The 20,750-nt window shown below is 44.7% G+C and overlaps 1 protein-coding gene and 1 long non-coding RNA gene across 6 annotated transcripts in view; both read left to right on the plus strand.

The window, feature by feature from the left end:
• The window catches only part of LOC111936485 (uncharacterized), a 33,298-nt gene extending 21,426 nt beyond the window's left edge, over window positions 1–11,872 (plus strand). For 2 of the 3 annotated variants that reach the window (XR_015277754.1, XR_015277756.1), the window contains 2 exons: window positions 5,047–5,139; window positions 7,568–11,872. This is a non-coding gene — a long non-coding RNA (uncharacterized LOC111936485). Of the gene's footprint in view, window positions 1–4,976; window positions 5,140–7,567 lie in introns of all 3 variants that reach the window. The other variant, XR_015277755.1, reaches the window with a different exon arrangement.
• A 1,692-nt stretch (window positions 11,873–13,564) lies between these two features.
• ULK1 (unc-51 like autophagy activating kinase 1) overlaps window positions 13,565–20,750 on the plus strand; it is a 76,616-nt gene continuing 69,430 nt past the window's right edge. For 2 of the 3 annotated variants that reach the window (XM_086856006.1, XM_086856005.1), the window contains exons 1-4: window positions 13,788–13,960; window positions 14,153–14,303; window positions 15,147–15,239; window positions 15,332–15,373. In XM_086856006.1, the coding sequence (XP_086712132.1) occupies window positions 14,214–14,303; window positions 15,147–15,239; window positions 15,332–15,373 (225 nt within the window). In that variant the 5' untranslated portion in view covers window positions 13,788–13,960; window positions 14,153–14,213. Of the gene's footprint in view, window positions 13,961–14,152; window positions 14,304–15,146; window positions 15,240–15,331; window positions 15,374–20,750 lie in introns of all 3 variants that reach the window. The other variant, XM_086856004.1, reaches the window with a different exon arrangement.

The following is a 20,750-nucleotide window of genomic DNA, read 5'->3' on the forward strand; positions in this document are numbered from 1 at the left end:
AGACTGTTTGTTTTTCCACGGGCTGTGTCAATTGTGCTGGTGTTATCAGTGAAACCAGGTCTGCTCATGGCCTCCTGCTCTGCAGGCGGTGGAGGGCTCTGATCTCCTGCTCCTGTGCTTTTTGAAGGTGGGACAATGCTTTGCATGAGTTTCCAGAGCACCAAACACAAGGTGAGCACTTTGTAACTGCTTCCAAAGACAAGCTGGCTCTACCACAGCTGTGTATTTGGACTTGTAGCAGATGTGGAAGTGGTATGAAATCTTAACTGTGCGGTTGTGCAGCCAGAATTGCTGAGCTTTCCAGCGGTCCTGCCCTTGCTCTGAAATAAGGACAGGAAAATGCTGTTGTTTTATCTGGCTAAAGGTTTGCTCTGGTCAAGTGGGATATAACAACGATCAAGCAGTTTTGAAGAAGATCCAGGTCTGGATTTTTGCTCAGATCTGGAGCAAAAGATCTATATCTTTTGATGGTTGGTTCAGTTTTGCTCATAGCCCCACAGACACAGGATTTACCCGTGGGAGATTCTGCCCTGTGCTGTTCTTCATAATCAACAGCCATCCTTGATGTACACCCTGATAAGGCTCCAGGAATGCACTCATCCTGCTGTGATAAAACTGCCTGTGCTGCTGCTCCAGCCCTGCACACCTGGGCACAGCCCTGGGAGCACTTTGCCTCTCTTGTGTGCTGGATCTGGCTCATTCCCAGCTCTGTCTCTCTTTTGCTTCTCCCATCCTCACAAAACCAAACCCAATGTGCTCGTGTGTGTGTGTGCTTCAAAAGCCCTGCCAGGAACAAAGAGAAGTCCAAATATTTGTGTTGGGCTGTTACTCTTTCCATTCAGGCGATAAATGACAGACTGCAGCAGAGTCTTTGTGTGCTGTGTGGGGTTTCCACTGTACTGGCTCCAGCTTCGCAACCTCACCAAGATGAAACACCTACAATTAACAGTTGGGTTTAACTTGAGGGAAAATGACTGCGATTGAAATATAGTCTTAAAAAAAAAAACAACACCAAAAACCAAAACAAAAACCCACAAACAAACCAACCACAAAAAAAAAATAACCTGAGAAAAATCATCAGACCATCCCTGTGTCAGAGGAGAAGTGCCTGGTCTCTGTGTGCAGTTTCATGCAGAGCAGCATTTTCACTCTGAACTTAGCTCTGTTGGCAATTTCTGTCCCAGTGCCTGGGACACAAGCTTTCAGTCTGCACTCTAATATTTCAGAGCTGTCTTTCTTTGCAAAGTTCCAAGCTTAAAGCCATGTGGAGGCCTGAGTTTCCTTGGGTCTGAACCTCCTTTTGTCTGAGCTACCCAAGGGAATGAAGATTAATTCCTGAACTTCAGATCTCTGCTTCTGGGAAGCTGCTGGGCTTTGGTGCCTGGGTAAACCCAGGAAGAGAATGGTGAGGCAGCTCCAGGTGCCTCCAGGTGTGAGCTAGCTCAGGACACAAGCTGGTGTGGTGCAACTGGGCCTGTTCAAAACTCAAGATAAAGGAAGGAAAGGCATAATCCAGCCTTGTGGGATTTCACATACCATCATGATGGAAAAATTCTGTTTGCTTTCTCGAGTAAATTGGTGTTCCTCTACTAGTGCCACCATGAGTTTTCTCACACAGAAGTTTCTTATCAGGAATTCATTAGCACTGAAACCTTAAGGACTGACTGTTCAAACATAAATACTCCCTATAATTACCTTCTCTTTGTGCTGTACTTTGGATATCTTTAGTGTTTCATTTTACACAGCAGACAGTACTAATATTATAACATCAAATTAAATCACATCTGATTTTTGGGCACTTTGAAAAGCTATCAAAAGTGACAGAAGCTTCAGAAAATACTAATATCAGAAAAAATAATGTCAGAAATCTTTCTGGCTTCCTTTATTTTTATCCTATTCATTACATACTGCAGAGAAAAGAAGCACTGTTTGAGTCTGTTTCAGCTGCTCTTTCCAAGAAGGATCCATTTTGGCAGACTCTAAGTTCTTTCCTTCTTAGGTCATTTCTGAGCTCACATAAGAGCTGAGGAACCTCCCAGTAGGCTGTTTCACTAAGTGCTCTGTCCTGTTTTGCTTCTGGGCTCAGGCCAGTTGACAGTAACGCCTACCTGGGCTGTAATGAAGTATGTGGATGTTCCAGGCAGAGAGTAGAAGGCGGATAGAATCTATATTGTCCACATTAGAACTGCCTAAATTCAATTTACTACCACAGCCTGACCCTAGCCTTCACTGGCTGACACCTTTGAGGAGTGGGTAGCAGAGTCTAAGTAAATCCCTTACTGCCCTTGAGTCTTCATCACTGGCAGTTGGAAGAGGTCAAGGGTACAAGGAGAGAATTTTGCTAAACGTATTTATTTTTCAAGATAAATGAAATATAGGTCTCAAACCCTTTGCCAAGGTTATGTATGCATCACTGTTTAAAACCAGTTGACTGATAACAGTTCTTGCAATCAGTACAAGGAATTCTGTTGGAAATTTTCTGGAAAATACATGTACACAGCAAACCTGTTACAGCCAAGTGCATGATAAGGGGTATTAATTTTTAATGAAATTAGAGGGTAAACAGCTAAGAGGCCTTGATTCTTGATTTTATTTTTTTATTTTTTTAATGGGAAAAATAAGCAGATGGTATGTAAGCCAGCAATATATTATCTGGTCACTTTTTGTAGTTACAGAATAGGTTTAACACTGCCTTAAATGGTTGCTCATTGTAAATCTGAACCACATTTTCATTACTTATGTTCTCCTGAAATTTTTCATCTCCCCTCTCACCTGATAAGCTATCAGGTAAGGATTCTGGAAGGCTTCTCCACCAGCCCAGTGGCTCTTCATTCCCACCTGCAACCTGTGGCAGTCCAACGGGGAGGCGTGTGTATGGAAACAGCCTAACACTGGCAGGTCTGCTCTGAGCAGCTGAAAGGAGATTTGCTAGAGAAAAGCAGGGAGTGACCAGCTGAAGTCTTGGCTGTGGTGTGCTGCTCAGGAGCTGTCAGCTGGGGCAGTAACTCATGCTGTGGATGCAGTGATGCCCTCACATGGCCCATGCCAAGCTGCTGGCCAGGGCCAGGCAGGACATTTCCTGGGTGATGCAGACAGCTGTGCCACCTGGGTCATGGGGAACTGGCCAAATGATGACACGGGGGACACTTGATTTGCTGTGTAATAGCAGACCCTCTATGATTCAGATAAGAGCACACTTATGTTGTTAAAATGGTATAATTTGCTCCAGGATCTACTTGTGCCTAGTCTTTCTGAAGGAATCTAACCACAAGAATTTCTCTGATCAAATTAGGCAGGTTGGCTCGACGTGGGTGGGTCTGTGGGTGGCAGTTCTCATCCTCAGTGACAGAACTGACTTGCAGTGCCTGGCAGTGTTTGTATTTCCATTGTTTCTGGTATATTTTCTCTTTTTATATGTATTTCTTTAAGTGCTCTTGGGACATCCTATTTAAATGTGGGGAACCTTCCTCTGAAGCTCACTGTCAGAAAAAACTAAACCACCCATCACCAAAGACCTGTTCCTCCCAGCTCTCCCTCACCTGGGATGATCAGAATGAGCATGCAGGCATGACAGGGAATGAGTGTGCACCTTGCTATGGCTGTTCCTACCCATATCCAAGGGCTTTTTCTGTGTCAGAGTCACAGGGGACAGCTCTTCTGTGTCTTACACAACGGGCTGTGCTCACACAGCTATCAGCAGATTTCTTCTTTATCATGGCCTCAATTTCATGTCCTGTGACACATTAAATTGATGTCACAATGATTATACATGCCTTTCAAGTTGATTCTCCTCCTAAGCATGTTGTCTGGCATTAGCCAGCTCCTCTGCTGGCTCAAGTTAGTGTAATTAGAATTGTTTCATCTGGCTGAGGGAGGCGCCGAGCTCCTATATGGGTAAATTGAGAATAGTTGAATAAGGTCTGAAAACATATAGCCTGAGGACAATGAAGCACTTGGAGATTTTAATTAAAGATATTATATTAGTTTAAAAGATTAAGAATGTTGACAGAAAAATCTGATTCGCAATGTAAAATCTGAAATCTAAAGCAAGTTGTGCCGAGCTCAAAGCCTAGTTTTGTGAGCCACAGGATAATGTCACTAAAAATAAACAGGTTTTCTTCAAACAAATAGTTCCAGTGTTCTTCTCCTTCCCCTAGCTGCCATTTAAACTCTTTTCTTTTGCTTTTTGGTATTCCCTCTTTATCCATCATATATAGTTTCTGAAGGAGAAAATCTTAAACATACAATCAATATTGCTGAAATGATACAATATCTTATTTAAACCAAACCGACTGTTATGCTTTGAATGGAAAATGTGCTACATTTCTCCCTAGGCCTAGGACTGTAATATTATATCTACAAAAGAGAACTCAAACAGGCCTTTGGGGTCCTGGATATGGGAAGGGTCAGGCTGAGACTGAATGCCAAATTAAAATTCTGGGGCATTTTCTATCTCCTGTAAGTCCCACAGTGAACAAGCTTTCCAATACCAATTCCTTTGTGTTCCTCAGAAATTTATACCTTTGACTAGCATGGTCTCAGGTTTTCATATGGACTCTATTACTGCAGCTGATCACTGGCCCAACAATATTTATTATATTTCAACCTCTTTACTCTGCAATTCCACTCACCTTATTTTACAGAGGGACAGAGGTATAGAGGGGTTAGAGAAGTCTGTGCGTGACTTAATTCTCATTATCTTGTTGTTAATGAAGAGGTACCCAGAGCTTCCCAGGAAATTCATTGCTAAGCAGGGAGCACAAATGCACCCAGGACTTTGGAAATGTGTGTCCAAACCCTCTCTCCCCTGCCCTGTCCGTGGGGTCAGACTATTCTTTTTATAGTGTTAAGCAAGTGCATAACCTTTTTTCAGAAGAGGAGACAGATAACCTTGTTTACCGTATTTTATCTTGTGCTTCATTTATGGCTCCATTTTGATCTCCATGTATTTGTCTGATTTTGTTTATTTGCACTAGAATGGAAGGGAGCTGCAATTAAATACACGTGGTATTAATAGCGTGTTGTATGTGGTTCTGCCTTCTGTAGCCAGATTATACTAATGCTGCTATTCAAGCCTTGAAGCTGCAAAAAGTGTCCCATCCTAATTACACATCCCCAGCTGAGGTCCCTCGGTAATAGGTGAGTGCATAAAACTCTTCCTGACGAGGTTCTCACGAGTCAGAGGATGTTGGTATCCTGCTTATTATGCCATGTTAATTTTAAAAGGCTCTTGTCAACCAATAACCCAATAACTTTTCTTCCCTCCGGGTTTTGTTAGGTTAATCCATGAGTCATGGAATATTTGACTGTGAATTCATGACTCATGGGAAAGCACCACAGCCATCACAGTCCTGGATGATCTTGCCCAGTGCTGCCCTGTAAAGTGCCTTCCCAATGCTTGGATAGACACCACAAATGCATCCTGCAGCACTGCAGGGCATCAATAAACCTAAAACCCTCTGCTGGGAAATATTAGTGTTAACCTGGCTTATTAGCAGAACAATTCTCATGACTTATACCCAGCTCTGGGAAGGGCATTGGTGATGGACAAAGAATTCCAAAAAAACAGGGTCAGCCTTTTTTCTCTTGCTTTTATTCTGATATTTGCTTTTATTAGTGATGGTGTCTTGTTGCATTTGACAAGGGACAAATGACAAACGCTGAACTGTGTACGTTTCTGATCTTTAATTTGGCATAACCATTACTGCATTAGTTGCTAAAAAAATCAAAGTAGTATGGAAAAAATGATGAGAAATTAGGTCTTTTAAGACCTTGTCATTTACACAGATAAGGGAGAGATAGAAGTTTAGGGGACTGAAATACTTAAATACTAAAATACTTCTCAGAAATGCATCTCTGATTTGTCAGGCAAGAACTCAACAACTTGAGACCTTCAGTCCCAGGCAAGTGCTTCACCTAAACTGCATTTCTGGGAAATTGCTCTGTGAATTCATGGACCAGAGAGCTCAGGTGTGCACAAAAAAACCCCCAAAAACAAACAAAAACAAAACCAAACAAAAAAACCAGATATCTGATTACAAATACTTTATCGCCTTGCCCTGAGGTCTTTCTTTGCTGTGGGGTTATAAATGCTGAAGTATAGATATGGGTGGGTATGATGTCTTAGCAAAGCAGGTTTTTTTTAAAATCTATTTTATTTTTTAATTTTTAAAATGTGTTTGAAAGCACAAAACATGAAAGAAATATTTCTCATGATCCACTGAGAGCTTTTCTTGCATGCCACTAATTGCTGCAGGCTTTCATGTGGGAGAATGGTCTCTCTGGTTTCCTAGAAATGCACAAAGACAAGGAATCATTGCTTTGGAGTGTTGCAAAACGGGGACATATCCCAGCTGCTGCACCCAGCAGTGCCCAGCCTCACTGCAGAGAATTTCTGTGCTGCCTTTCACGTTCCTGTGAGCAGCCTGTCCTTGTCAGTTGAGAAAACTGATAACAGGTCCAGAGGAAGAGCCTGAGTTTTTCTTTTTTCAAGCGATCTTTCTGTGTATCCATAGGAGTGGTACTAGAATGATAACTTTCAAGGCCTGTTTTTGGAGTAACTCCTCATCCTGGGCTTTTAGGGAAAGTTTCAGCCTCTGCCCAAAACCAAAACAATGAAAACAAACACAAAACTGGGGAGAGAGCTGGGCATGACACAATTTGTTTATTCAAGGACACAGCTTGTCCTTGACTGTGTCACTCCAGCCAGATGTTTGCCCAACCTGTCCCAGAGAGGCTCTAGCAGCCATCTGGGCAGCCTGCTCCCCTCCTAAACCCATCAGCAGGGGGAGAGATCTCCTTCATGACTCGTGAAGCTTCTTATGCCTTGTCCTATCTCCTGTAGCCATTCCTTGCTGTTATTTACACATCTGTAAATAAAGGAAGCTATCATTTCTGCCCAGGCTTTATACTGGATGAGGCTCTAACTGGAACAATGCCTACTTAAAATTGTATGTGCTACTGGTCTGTTTGAAAACAGAGACACCTCTGAGCCAGTTAGTCATAAAGGGGAAAGTTTATTAACAATCCCTTCCCAAGGCAAAGCTGGAAGCTTGTTGGAAGCAGTTAAGAATCACAAATGAGCTGGTCCCATGAGCAAAGTGCTCCTGGCTGTGCCTCCCTTCTCCTGGGGCAGCAATGCTGATGCACCAAACCCTAGAAAGAGCCCAGCTGCAAAGAAAATGCCTGAGAATCCTATTTTAAAACTGGTGCATGTCCTTGACCTCCCAGGTTCATGACAGAGGGGAAGAAATTACTGTTCTATAAGCCTGCATTCTTCTGTGGCTCTTTGATGTAATCCAGCAGTCAAAAGGGGTTAAACCTGCTCTTAAATGGGAACTTCTTAGAGAAGGAAAAGCAACCAGGCCTCTGATTCATAACAGGACAGATACAGGTTTCTCTGGGAAGTCACTGCAGTCTTGCAATATTGTAGATTTAATTGGTGATTTTTTTTCTCAAGGCTGCTTTTGATAAGGAGAGAGGTGACAAATATGAATTCACTGTCCACCTGGATTGCTTTGGAAAGACTTTATTGGGCTGAAGGGTTCTTTCTGACCATGAATTTCAGCTTTCTCCTAGAGAAAAGAGATGGTCCTGAAACCTGAAGTCTTCCTCTGTATTAGTCATGCAGAAGCCACCAAAGCAGGGGCTGGTGCTGGAGCGTGTTGGAGCTGCTGCAGAGGATCCTGTTGACTTGAATGGACATTGGAGGGGATCCTAGAGCACAGGCTCAAGTGAGGCCCATATCCCTCCCTGAACAAACCTTGGCTTCACCAGGACTGACACGAGGGACCCCATGGATGGCACACACCAAAGTGTGTGTGTGGCTGTGGAGGGAAGTTGAGGGTGGTGAGAGTGGGTCTGTTCCCAACCAGGATGGAGACAACATCTTGTAAGGAACTGCACAATGAAACCTGCTGATTTATGGACAAGCAGTACTTGTTCTGGCAAAAAATAGCTTCCAATTAGCCTGAAAACAGACTGTTCTGGGTGGATTTGCAGACTTATTTATTGGCAAACTTCATTTTAATATAATCAGCCGCTTGACAGGCAGGTTAGGTAATGATCCTTGATGTGAGCACTAACGGATTTGAACACTAAGCACAGCCTTTAGTGCCCAGAGCCCTCTGCCAGCAGCTGAAATGCATTTGATATCAAAATGCCATGGGAACCCAGGAAAACCCTTGCCAGAGCACCTTGCTGAGTAAAACACTGCCTTCAATAATTCACAATGTCTGTTCAGTAAGCTGGTGTGTATGTGCAGGGAGGGGGGTAATAAAACATCTCAGACCTGGCCTGCCAGGATAATTCAGTGGCTAGTTAAATCTCTCAGCACTATTAATCAATAAAGTGGTTCACAGCATAAATAAATACAGAATGTAATATGACATGGCTATGGGAGCACATGGAAAGCGAATCTCCCTCTCCTGTGTGTGATGCTAAGTGCCATACTGCTCCAGCAGTTATTTGAATAACCTCAATGCTCTAATACTTCAAATACTCAGACCTCCCACCAGTGTTATCCCATGTTTCAATGTCACCACATGTTTTAAACTCTGCTCTGTGTATGATGCAGGGAGCTGGCTGTGAAACTTAGGGAGCAGATCGAGGACTCCATCACTTAATTCAGTCTCTTATTTTGCTGATCAAGAGCTGATGTTGTGAGTGGAGGATCACTCCTTTCCTAAGAATAAAGCATTTTACCAGTGCTGGAATGATGTTTCTGCAGGTCCCTGGTGAGGTATGAACAAATACTCTTGACACAACTTATACTGCTGCTGTAAATCTGCAGATGTTTTCAGAGCTCCAAAGTAATCTACTCCTTCAGCCTCTGTAGGAATGCAACACAACAAGCAGTGTTCAAAACTCGCTTTTCCTGGTGAATTTGCTGCAATTTTACTGTAATCTCTATCTTATCCTTACTGTAACTGAACCAGAATCCAGTCTGCTAGCAGACAACAGAAACCAGTATGATTAAACAATGTCATTTTAATTTTCCATTAAATTCAGCCTGTAGCTTCCCTTCTATTCATTAATGCCAGGCTGACATTTACTTTTACGATTTACAGATATTGTAGACCTTCCATATACTTCTTTCACCAAACTGGTCTCCAGCCAAGCACTGCATATTCAGTCCCTACACTCCTTCCTGATGAATGAGGCAAAAAATCCAGCTTTCAGGTTAGTGTTGGCTCTGCCCAGATACTGGCGATTATGCTCAGCCATTCGGATGTTTGTGGGAAGAGGATGTGTAACTGCCTCAACATGTCTGAATTTGCATCAGATTTTGAATCCACATGCACACAGAGTCTGCTTTTCATCCAGATGTACTCTTAAACTCTGATCTTTCCTCCTCTGCTGCTTTGTCCATCTTCTTTGGCTGTGAAGTATACAGAATAAGTTTCAAGCGCACATTTCTGTGAAGAAAATAATTACTCAGCAGCAGCACACCTACAGCTGAGCTACAGCACATGTTAAAGCTCATCTTCAGGCTTCAATGCTCATTTCAGACAAAGAGGAGACGTGGGACCAATTATAAGGCTCAGCCCATGTGCAGTAACGTGTTCAATCACATCTTGCTCGTGTGCCCAAGCCTCACAGTCCAGCACTTCCTCCAGAAATATTGCTTTGCTGTTCTGGCCCTTAGTGCTTGTGTCCCTGGGGCAGCTGCTGCAATGAAAAGATTACACAAGAAGGTTTTGGAGAATCCTCCTGCACTGAGCAGAACTTTGATTTCAAAACAGAGATCCACAGCAAGGGAAATAACTTGTTCCTTTGTGATTGTATCTGGGCAAGGATTCCCCCACGCCTTTCAGACACAGTGGTTCAGCTTCATGGGTGGCTGCTGGGAGACTTCTGATCTCTCACTGGACACCATGGGGAGCACTGGGCTGGAGCTGCTGAACTAGAAATGCAAAGACAAGATCTTGGGAAAGATGGCTGGCTGGCCCACAGCAGATGCTTGTATTAAGAAGCTGAAACTGTGTAGAAAGGCATCAGAAAAAAAAGGAAATCTCCTAATGGAAATCTTTATTCTGTCTTTATTATAAATCTATACTCTGAATTTACTTCCATAATTCCCTCACACTTCTGCAGCTTTAACCAGTTCCCCAGCTCAGAGATAATTACATTGTGCCCCTGCAGCCAAGAGGAAAGGATGGCACTCTTGGATTACAGGAGGTAGAAACAACCATATTTATGACTCCTGATTAAAACATGGTATAGGAAAAGAGTATTACTTGAGTCATCAGGATATCACTTGACCATCGCTTTCCTTTACATTTAAATTAGAAAAAAGAATAAAGTTGCATTAAATTAAAAAGAGAGTTTCAAGACAATATTCCAAGGCTTCCCACAGTGGGTGTACTGTATGCTTATATTATTCTCCACCCATTGTAAATCTCAGCAGTAGATCTTCCCCCACTGATGTTTTGCATTAGTAAATTGAACTCTCTACTCTGTCCCCTCAAAGATTAATGCCTCCATCTGAGGAAGTAGTTGAATACGTGCTGGCAGTAGTGCTTTCATGATTAGCAAATGGGAGACTGTGGGAGGAGTACAGAATTTGCATGTGTTGGATGTTGGCCTAAACATACTCTCACTGAATTCTGGACATCAGGGAAGAATTGATACAGCACAAGCTTTTTGTCAGCAAACCACAGGGAAAAAAAAAGAAAAAAAGGGAAAAAAAAAAAGTGAAGAACCCTACATTTAATTAAAAAAGCTTTTCAGTCCTCTTTGTTCCAAAATGAACAAATGTATCTGCAGAGTGCACTGCAAACATCTCAAACTCACATTTGCTGCCAAGGGGCATTTTATTAGTGGTTCTAGGGGAAATTTCTAAATTTTTGTAGAAGTTCAAAATATTTTCACCAACCTATCATTTTGAAGACACGCAATTGAAAGATGTTTAATTATAAATGTTAAACTGATCATTCAAAGTAAGTGTGATGCCTCATGTGCTCATGGCATCCAGTACTACTTGGTCCTGATCCTAGTACAGACTTTTATTCTGCTATCTTGAAGTCCCTTTTACTCACTAGAAAGCTACTCAGTGAGCCTGCTTAAAAATAAAACAAATTTGCCTAAAACAAAACCAAAATATCAGCAGAGGGGAGGTTGACTTTGCCACCTGACTCTGTAAACAGCTGCATGCAAAGAGCTACCTTAGGACCCACGTTTAGTCAAATCTAACTTACGTTTAACTTTTTTTTTTTTTTCACAACCACCAGCTTGTGAAGGAACAAATAAGCACACTCAGTACAGAACAAAGGACATTCATCACTGGGATATTTTGGCCTCTAATTGAACAGCAGTCATATCAACTTCCCCCTTCACCCAGGACTGTGTCTCTTTGCTGTGCTGGGGAAGGAAAGGCAGAAACACCTGTGGGCACTGGAGATTTTACCACAGTTCTTGCAAGAGTGCACTTGCTAACCATGGTGCTCTGGCTGCTTTCCAGCCATGGCAGATACAAGATTTTGCCTGCCTAGAAATCATCTAGGTAGTTTCAAAACATTGTCTTCACTTCCTGCCTTAAACTTTTGCAACTATTACCTTCTGCATTAGAGACAGTGGCTTTTAACAAGGGGTGAAATTAATTCCCTAGTCTGTAATTTGCCAAACACCTTTTTTTTTTTGAAAGTTTGATGATGTTTGACATTTTTACTGATTTCTGCATTAGTTTTTAAATTAAACCCTTATGACCATTGACAAAGGCCTGAAATTGTAGATGTGGATGACACAAAGGTGTGAAAGAAAACAAGTAGCTAAGTATATTGTTATATATATTGTATATTGTGTACATGTTTTATATATATGTTGTATGTTTTTTAAAAGCAATTTTAAAACTCATTTCTGCTGAAATCACAAAGGTGTTCTAGTCTTGTTTTGGTTTAAAGGCTACTTCAACAGAGGCAGTTTTCAGATTCCCACTGAAGAATATCCTTGTCACTTTCACAGTTCCCAGCAAGCACTAAACTGCTGGAATTTGAGATGCCAATCACTACCAGTGAGGCACTGCTACTTTTATACTGGCATTTAGTACACACTGCCATTTTCCCACTAAAATTTTAAGTGTAGGAAGGTACCTAAACACCAGTTACTAGGAACCAAGGACAACAGACTATGGGCCAGATATCGTATCAGTCAGCCACTGCCTTTGTGTAGATAACATGTCCTGGCGCTGTGAAGTGCTGCTTGTGCCCAGCTTCTGCCGAGAATGGTGATAAGTGCGGGCACCCAGCGTCACGACACCGAGCACCCTGTGTGCTGGGTGTCTGCAGGGCCGCTGCCATCAGCTGAGCAATGCGTGCTTGGGATTGCAGCGCTGACACAGGTCTGTACACAGGTCAATACCGCACAGTTGTGTAAAAGACAAACTTCGGGCAGAGTGTGCGAGCAGCGGTGCTGCCCACGGGGCGCGTTGTTTTCTCTGCAGCTGGAATATGACGCTGTGATAAGTGTACAAACAGGAGCGAGTGCGCAAGTGGTGTGGACGCTGCCAGGGCTGGTGGATTTGGGCAGCTTGGAGCAGAGGATGGGGCAAAGGCGTGAGATATTCCTGCCATGGAGGGAATGACACCCACAGGGCAGAGCTTGTGGGTCACTGCACAGCAAGAGACTGGGGATAGCCAAACCACACACCACGCTCAGGCCAGGAAAGGTTTCTTATCACAACAGTGATTCCATGCTGAACTCTGGAGCAGGACATCGAGGAAAGTCCATCAGAGGAGAGCTCCATGGAGGAACCCTCAGGCACTTCTGGAGGCCCGGCGGGCTCCCCGTGGAGGAGTGTGGTGGCCTGGACCACAAGCGAGTGGACAAGGGCCAGAGCCCGTGGAGGAAGAGGTGGGCTATGCTGGGGGAGAGGAAAGGGTGCTGGGGATGCTGGAACCAGGACAGGTCCTGGGGTGAACTTCACCCAACCAGACCCATTTAATTGTTCTAAACATCACTCGGTCTGTTCAGCCTGGAGGAGATGGACAGGAGACCTTGTTGTGGTGTACAGCTTTGGGGCTGTGAAGGGAAGTGAAAGGGCGGGCATTGATCTGCGGTGACAATGACAGAACCCCAGGGGACAGCCTGAAGCTGCGTCAGGGGAGGTTCAGGATGGATACTGGGATAAGGTTCTTTGCTGGAAGGCGGCTGGGCACGGGGACTGGCTGCCTAGAGAAGTGTGACAACCGAGCCTGACAGAGTTCAAGAAGCATTTGGACAATGCTCTCAGGCACGTGGTGGGATTCTTGGGGCTGTGCTGTTCAGGGGCAGGACCTGCACTTCGATATCGTTGTGTGTCCCTTCCAAGTCAGAACATCTCATGATTGTGTGACCTCCCAAAGGCAGGGCGGCTGGCTGGAGCCCTCCCGGCCCAGCCTGGCCCGGCGGCGCGGGGGCCGCGGCAGCGCGGCGCTGACTCAGGCGAGCGGCAGGCGGCGCCTTTAAATGTGCCGGGCCCGGCCGCTCCGCCTCAGGTACCGCCGCCGCCGCCGCCGCCGCTGCTCTGCCCGCCCGCCGCCTCCCCCGCCGCGCACCGCGCCTGCGCCGCCCGGCGCGCCCGCTCCGCTCCGCAAAGCTTTGTCCGGGCCCGAGCGAGCGAGCGGCGGCTCCGGCGGAGCGACCCCGGCCCCGCGACCCCGACCCCGCCAGCGCTCACAGCCGGGGGCGCGGGCAGCCCTTAAGGTGGATCGCGCTTAAGGTGGAGCGCTGCCGTCAGGCGGACCGGGCGTTAAGGTGGATCGCGCTTAAGGTGGACTCTCGGCGAAGCCGCGCCTGCCGGCGGGGGGGCCGGGGCTCGGCATGGGGAGCCCCGCCTGAAGCGGGGCCCGAGGAGCCGCGCCGGCCCGGCCCGAGGAGGAGATGGGGGACGGCCGCTGCTGAGGAGCCTGCTTCGCCCCGGCCGCTGACAATGCCCGGCTCCCGGGCGCTCGGCAGGAAGAGGCAGCCCATGGACGAGGGCGAGGTGGGCAGCGCAGCCCGGCGCGGAGCTACCGGGGCCGGCGGGAGCGGCTCCGGCTCCCGACCGCTCCGGGGGGGGCGGGGAGGCGGTGGTGGGGGGTGCCCCGGTCGCGTTTGGATTGGGAGAGGTTTAATTTTCTTTAAAGGCAGCTCCTTCATCACCGCCATCCTCCTCCTCCTCCTCGTCCCTTTGCAGCTCTGAAGCCGTCCCGGCCGCAGCCTCCCCGCCGGCCCCCGGGACCCCCCGGCGCAGCGCCATGGAGACGGTGGGAAAGTTTGAGTTCAGCAGGAAGGACCTGATCGGGCACGGAGCCTTCGCCGTCGTCTTCAAAGGCAGGCACAAAGAGGTGAGAATCCCTGCTTTTTATTTCCTCCCCCCCCCCCCCCCACCCTCCACCTCGCTTCTGCTTTCCATTTATTTATTTATTTCCTGGTGGGTCTGGGCCGAGCCGGGGGCAGCGCGTCCCGGTCACCGCATCCCCGCCGGCTGCGGCGGCTGCTGCCAGCCTGGGCATCACCCCCGGCTCGCGGTGGTTCTTGTTATTTATTTCTGTTCTCCTTGGAGTTTCTTCCAAGCGGGTGTGTGTGTGTGTGTCCCGGCAGGAGCCGGGCAGGTGGCTTCACCTTGGGGCTGGGAGGCTGTCAGCTGCTTGTGGGGTGCCCACAGATCCACCCATAACCCGTGCCCACCTCCAAAACAAGGGAGAAAAAATCCCCCCACACAGTCCATGAAAGGAACTCTTTAGTTTGTTTGGGATTTTTTTTTTTATGGTGTGTGTGAGTGAAGTCTTGTTTCTCCGCTTAATTTTTCCAGGAGGAGGAGAAATCTCTTACTGGTAAATAAAAGGAAACCAATCCGGCAGTGGATTTTCCATCATTAGTGCTTGGGATAAGCCACGGCTCCCACAGTGCATTTATTTCTAGTGATTAAATAAGAGGATAATGATTGTATAAAGTAGTAACAAAAACCGAAACCTTGGGCTTTTCTCCTTGGGCTGACAAGCATAATTCAGGAAAGGGCAAGTCTGAACAAGCAAGGGGGTGGCATTAGGATGTGAAGTGAGAGGCCTTTACCGCTGCTGCAAGACACTTCTTTCAGTAGCATTTGTAATCTGTTAAGAGGCTGCTTACCCTAATATGAATGAATGGTGAAATTTACATTTGTTTGTGTTACTTATGTACCGTTTCAGAAACCTGAGCTGGAAGTAGCTGTGAAATGTATTAACAAGAAGAACCTTGCAAAATCACAAACGCTGCTGGGCAAGGAGATAAAAATTCTTAAGGTAAAGGCAGACCGACTTATTTTCTTCAGTCTTTGTTCTATACGCCCTTTGTTGCTCCTAGCTTATGGCAGTTTTTCTTTTACTTTTTCTAGGAATTGAAACATGAAAACATTGTTGCCTTGTATGACTTCCAGGTAAATACATTCAATTATGTCAAAGCATTCTAAATTTGGGAAAGGTTGAATGGAGTTCGTGAAATTTCATTTTTTATCAAATGTTTGTATTCAGATGTGTACTCTGTGGGGGGGAAGCCTTCTGATAAGTTAGGGAAAGCAAACACAGAAGATCATGTGTTAGCTGTTGGCTGGACCACGCAACTCATGTGCAGTTGGGAGTTGAGGTGGGAGTTTCTGCTCCAGGATGTTGCACAGTGAAATGCAGTGTGGTGACTGTGTCTGTGCTGGAAGCTTTTAAGTGCTCAAAATGTTAGAAATAAAATTAGCAGTAGCTATTTTTGGAATGTCCACTTTATTTTCTTTCTCTGGTCTGGATACCCTCCCTGTGAAAATTTCTTTTTCCTAGGCCATGTAAAAATAGTGCAAGCATGACTTTGTAGCATATGATTGTCTTGAGCTCCAGAGGATTTTAATTTGCATTTTTCTGTTGTCTTTGTGGTTGTCACTAAGTGTTAAAAATTGCAGCAGGCATTTTTCCTTCGAAGTCAAGCCCTGAAGATCTAATCTAGAGGGGCTAAAACCGATCTGCTGTGACATGATTTATTTATTTATTTATTTATTTATTTATTCAGATATATTTATATATACATATATATACATTTTATATATATTTTTATATTATATGTAATTTTTTATATTATGTATATATTTTTATATATACGTATATATTATGTATATATTTATATTATTTTTATTATAATTATTTCATTATATTATTTTATTATAATTATTGTTTTTCTATATTTTAAAATATTATAATTATTTTATTATATTATTTCATTATAATTATTATTTTCTATATTTTAAAGTATTATAATAATTTTATTATATTATTTTATTATAATTATTATTTTTATATATTTTAAAATATTTTGATTATTTTATAATATTTCATTATAATTATTATTTTTCTATATTTTAAAATATTTTGATTATTTTATTATATTATTTTATTATAATTATTATTTTTCTATATTTTAAAATATTTTGATTATTTTATAATATTTTATTATAATTATTATTTTTCTATATTTTAAAATATTTTGATTATTTTATTATATTATTTCATTATAATTATTATTTTTCTATATTTTAAAATATTTTAAAATATTTGTTTATTTATTTATCTATTCCCCTTGATTATTTAGTTAAATCCCGCTTGGTAACGGGGCAAGTTTTCTTTTCCCACTGGTGAATGTTTTTTAAAAAAATAACGCCGCAGGATGGAAAGCCTGAGAAGGGGGGGCACTGCTGGTGGATGGGGGCTGCGGTGCAGGGCGAGTGACCGCCGGCGCGGCCGGAGCCCCGGCTGGCCCTGGCGGGGCTTATCGGCAGTGTCCGGCCCTGCGCTGCTATCACGCGTCCCGCAGGCCGCCGTGTTTGTTGACATTGCTCCTGCTGCCGTGGATTGGCTCCGGTGGCTCCGCGTCAGGCCGGGCGGGGAGAGCCAGCCCCGCTTCAGCGCTGCCTGCCGGCTGCTGTAGTCCGCCGCTGTCAGCCCGTGTCCCGCAGCCCCCGCCGCTGGGACACCCTCGGCTCCTTCCCTGCCCGAGCAGGGGGCTCTGCAGCGCTGCCTTGGAGAGTGGTTAATGCCTGGCGTTGTTTTGGGACGTGGGGGATGTCAGGCTGCTCTGGCGGGGAGCAGGATTGCAGCTCGGAAATCTCTGGGTGTGTTTTGCTCCTGAGCCAGTGGCTGCCTCTGGGCTGATGAGTGCTGCAGAGTAGCTGGGAAAGCTTCCTGTGGGCACAGGCCACTTGGGGAATTAGATCTCATGGTTTAGGTTGGGGTTTGTTTCCATTCTCTGTACCTTCCTAATTTGCTTCCTAACTTTTCACTCGAGAGAGTGAGTGGCTGCTCCTGCGCTTTATAGTTTGTATTTGTATGAAGCATTTATGCTGCTGGGCTTGCTTACTGAGATCCTTCAAAACTTTTGTTAGATTCCTCTCCCTGCTTCAAATTACTGCTGAATAGGAAGCAACTCAAAGACATTTTCTTCAAAAGGAGCAATTTCATCACTGTTGCAATTATAGAAATGTGTTTTTCTCCTTTTGTGATGAGCTTTATTCAGTTCTGTGTTTAGCAGTGTAGTCTGGTGAGATTTTAGGAAGAAGCTATGTAAGATACCACAAAATAGGAATTTGGGAATGGTCCAGGGCTCAAGACATGCCCAGGTTTGTGCTTAGTTACCAGCTTTGTTATAGAATCCTTGTATGACCTGGGTAATTTAATTTCTTAGAGAAAATGAGATTATTTAGGGGGCATTGGATGTGGACTCTCCTCTGGTGTGAGGTGATCTATTACCAGACAGTCTGTTGCAGTTAACTCACATATGTTGTGTGTGTAGTGTGTCTGAATGTTTGGCCTTGCTCTGTGTCTGCTCAGGGGTTGTGTGAGAGTGAATTATCTGTAAAGGTAAAAGTTCAGGTCTGTGGAAGGCTGGCTTCTGTGTGCCTTTCCTTCCTTTGTGGAAAAGACTACTACTTATTCACATTGCTCCCCTGATACCTGATCAGTAGCTTCATTCATAGCTGCATATGTGTTTATCCTCAAAAATAGCATATTTGCAGTTACTAGAATCCTAACTTGTAGGCTTTCTAAAGCAGAAGATATTTATTCTTGTGTTACAACATAGAGCAAAAGGGAAAAAATACTTCTTGTGAAACTTATTGTTGCCCTGTAGCTTTGTCTGTCATTGCATTTTGTGTCCTCCCTTCCTCTGCTCTGCGTGTCAACAGTGACTCTAACTTTTACTCGTGTATTTCTTACACACAAGGAAATGGTTACCAAAACCACAGTGACTGTAAGCGAGTGATTACACCCAATGATGCTTTCATTTGCGTTTTCCTGGTTGAAAACTCATGTTAGCCAGACCTCTCACAACATGAGATTTTTGATATAAGGCTAGATTTGCTCCAGACAAACACTTGCAGTACTGGTGTTTAGTACTGACAAGCAGCTCTCACCCTGGCACCCTTAATTTATCCTTCAAATCTTGGAAAATTGCTGTGCTCCTTCTCATTTCGCAGATCTTTGTGATATTGGTTCATGAATAATGACAAAATAAGAAACTTCCTAGGAATAAATGATTCTGATGAATGTTTAATGTGTAAAAGCTCAGTGACTGGGGCTTTTACAGATCCCCTTGGAGTCCTTAGAACAGCATCAGTACATGAGAATGGCTCACAAAATGAAATATGCACATTGCCATTATTATGTGCTCAAGTATTAATGAGAGGTGCTGTTAATAGTTTAGGAGCCTAATGCAAGAACCCCTGCTCAAAAATAGGATAAATTTTATTGTATCAAATGTCTAAAAGTGCTGTCTATTTAGTGTCTGTATGGAGTTGTGGTGTGGGTTTTTCCTAGGCACAGGATACGTTTGGCAGACTGTAAAAGCTGTATTCCACCATGTGTGGAGTATTTTAGTGGCTACTGAGTGGCTTCTCAGTACTACTTCCTTCAGGTGCAAATTACTAAGCACAAATGATGGTTTTTGCCAAAGAAGGACTTGGTATGGAAATAAAATTTCTTGGAAAACTGCTCTCCATGACTGAGGATCAGCTCAACTCTTCACGCTCATTGACAGGGAAAGCTTAGCACGTGTGGTCTAGTGTGTGGGGCTTGCTTTGCTTTCCTTTATGTCTCAGGACATTAAATCTGTGATCAGAGAGCACTAGATTAGCTGAGGAGATTCAGTGGTAGGAAGGGAGCCCTTGAACTTGTCAGGTGCTGGGAGAACTGTGTGCCAGAAAACTTCTTCCAGCACTAGGAAGAAGTTCCTGCATACGTAGCTAAGATCTTTGGGCAGTGAAAAATTCTGGGTGTCTTTCCCTCCTTGTTCTGTGCCAGCTGAATAGGTGTCAGCTGAAGATTTCATATGTGGCTGTGTTGATGCTAGGGCAGTGAATCTGCTGAATCTGGACATGGCATGCTTTGGATATTAGAAAGCATTTTCCTGCATGAAATAAGAAGGATTACTTTACTGACAAATTTTCCCTAGTTGTGTGCTGTGAGCTGAACTTCCTTCTTAAAGCAGTCTAGCTATGACTGTGCTTGAGTGGATATCAGGTGGTTTTTGTGTTAGATTTTTCCCCCCCAATTTCTGCACGAGTGGGATGGACTGGTTGCAGCAGCACAGCTGTTAACATCACACAAGGCACTGTGCTGTGACGTTTCTGGCTCTGCCTGTGTTACCCAAGGGTCTGCTTTCTGCACTTAGGTGACAGGTTGGCTTATTATACTCACCAGTTTGGGGTGAGCTGAGACAAATGCTTAACTCAGTCACCTGGCACAGACTCACCAGAAATATTTCTGCAGTGATGACTGTATCACCTGGAGACAAAGAACACAGAGTCCTTGCAATGCAGTTTTTTCTTGTGCACATGGATTAAGGCAGGGGTGGCAGAACTCGGGTTAGCGATCAGTCACCCTGGGCTGGTCTTGAGAGCCAGGTAATAACAGCCTTGTTGTGTTGCTGCTGTGTAGAAAATCCTTGTGATCAATAGAGCTGTGGCTGCTGGGCTGTGATGTTGTGCTGTGCTGGCTGCACCCTCACCCTTTTTCTGACACAGCCTGCTACTCTGCATCTTGTGTACGTGCCTCCTGCTGTCCCCTGGGACCCCTGGAGCTCTGTGTCCTTCCGTGTGCCCTCCAGCACCGCTCACCTCTGCTGCAGCACTGCACTGAGGAGCGTGATGCTGGGTGAATCAGTGCTGCTGCAGTGTCACCTCATGCCTCGCCACCTCTCGTGCCACCTCATGCAGGATCTTCTGTTCCTCAGGCGCTGCTGTTTACATGCCCCATCTCAGGAGACAGGGCTCCACTGAGGCACTTGGAATGACTAAAGAGGCACTCTGTGTCTGGGAGATTGCTCTCCTGAGGTCAGGCTGCCTGCTTAAATCCTGTTTTAATTCCATCCCCTAGTGAAGCTGGCAGGTTGCCTGGTGAGTGGGTGTAAAGTGCAGCTCTCTGAACTGCCAAGCAATCCTCTTTCTGTTTGTGCTGTGGACAAGAATGGGGTGTCTCCAATCCTGCTCCGTCAGCATCCTCACATCTGTTGAAGGGAATCACTCTTACTGAAGATTGGGTCTGACTTAATTTAGAGCTAGAAGGGGAAAAGACAAAAACGCAACCACCCTCTGCCAGTAGTTTTGTAGAGAAATGCTTGAGAGTTTAGTGGACCAGGATGGCCATGTTTGTGGAGAGTTGACAGTTCTGTAGTGTTGAACTTCGATTTAATGCTGGCTTCCCCAGCCAAGTATCCCACTGTGCAGGTCACAGAAACATCCAGCAAATGTTGACCACTAAATATAGACCTCAGTCATGGGCTTTTTT

The sequence above is a fragment of the Cyanistes caeruleus genome, chromosome 18, assembly GCF_971803275.1.
Source record: "Cyanistes caeruleus chromosome 18, bCyaCae1.hap1.1, whole genome shotgun sequence".
Classification (NCBI taxonomy): domain Eukaryota; kingdom Metazoa; phylum Chordata; class Aves; order Passeriformes; family Paridae; genus Cyanistes; species Cyanistes caeruleus.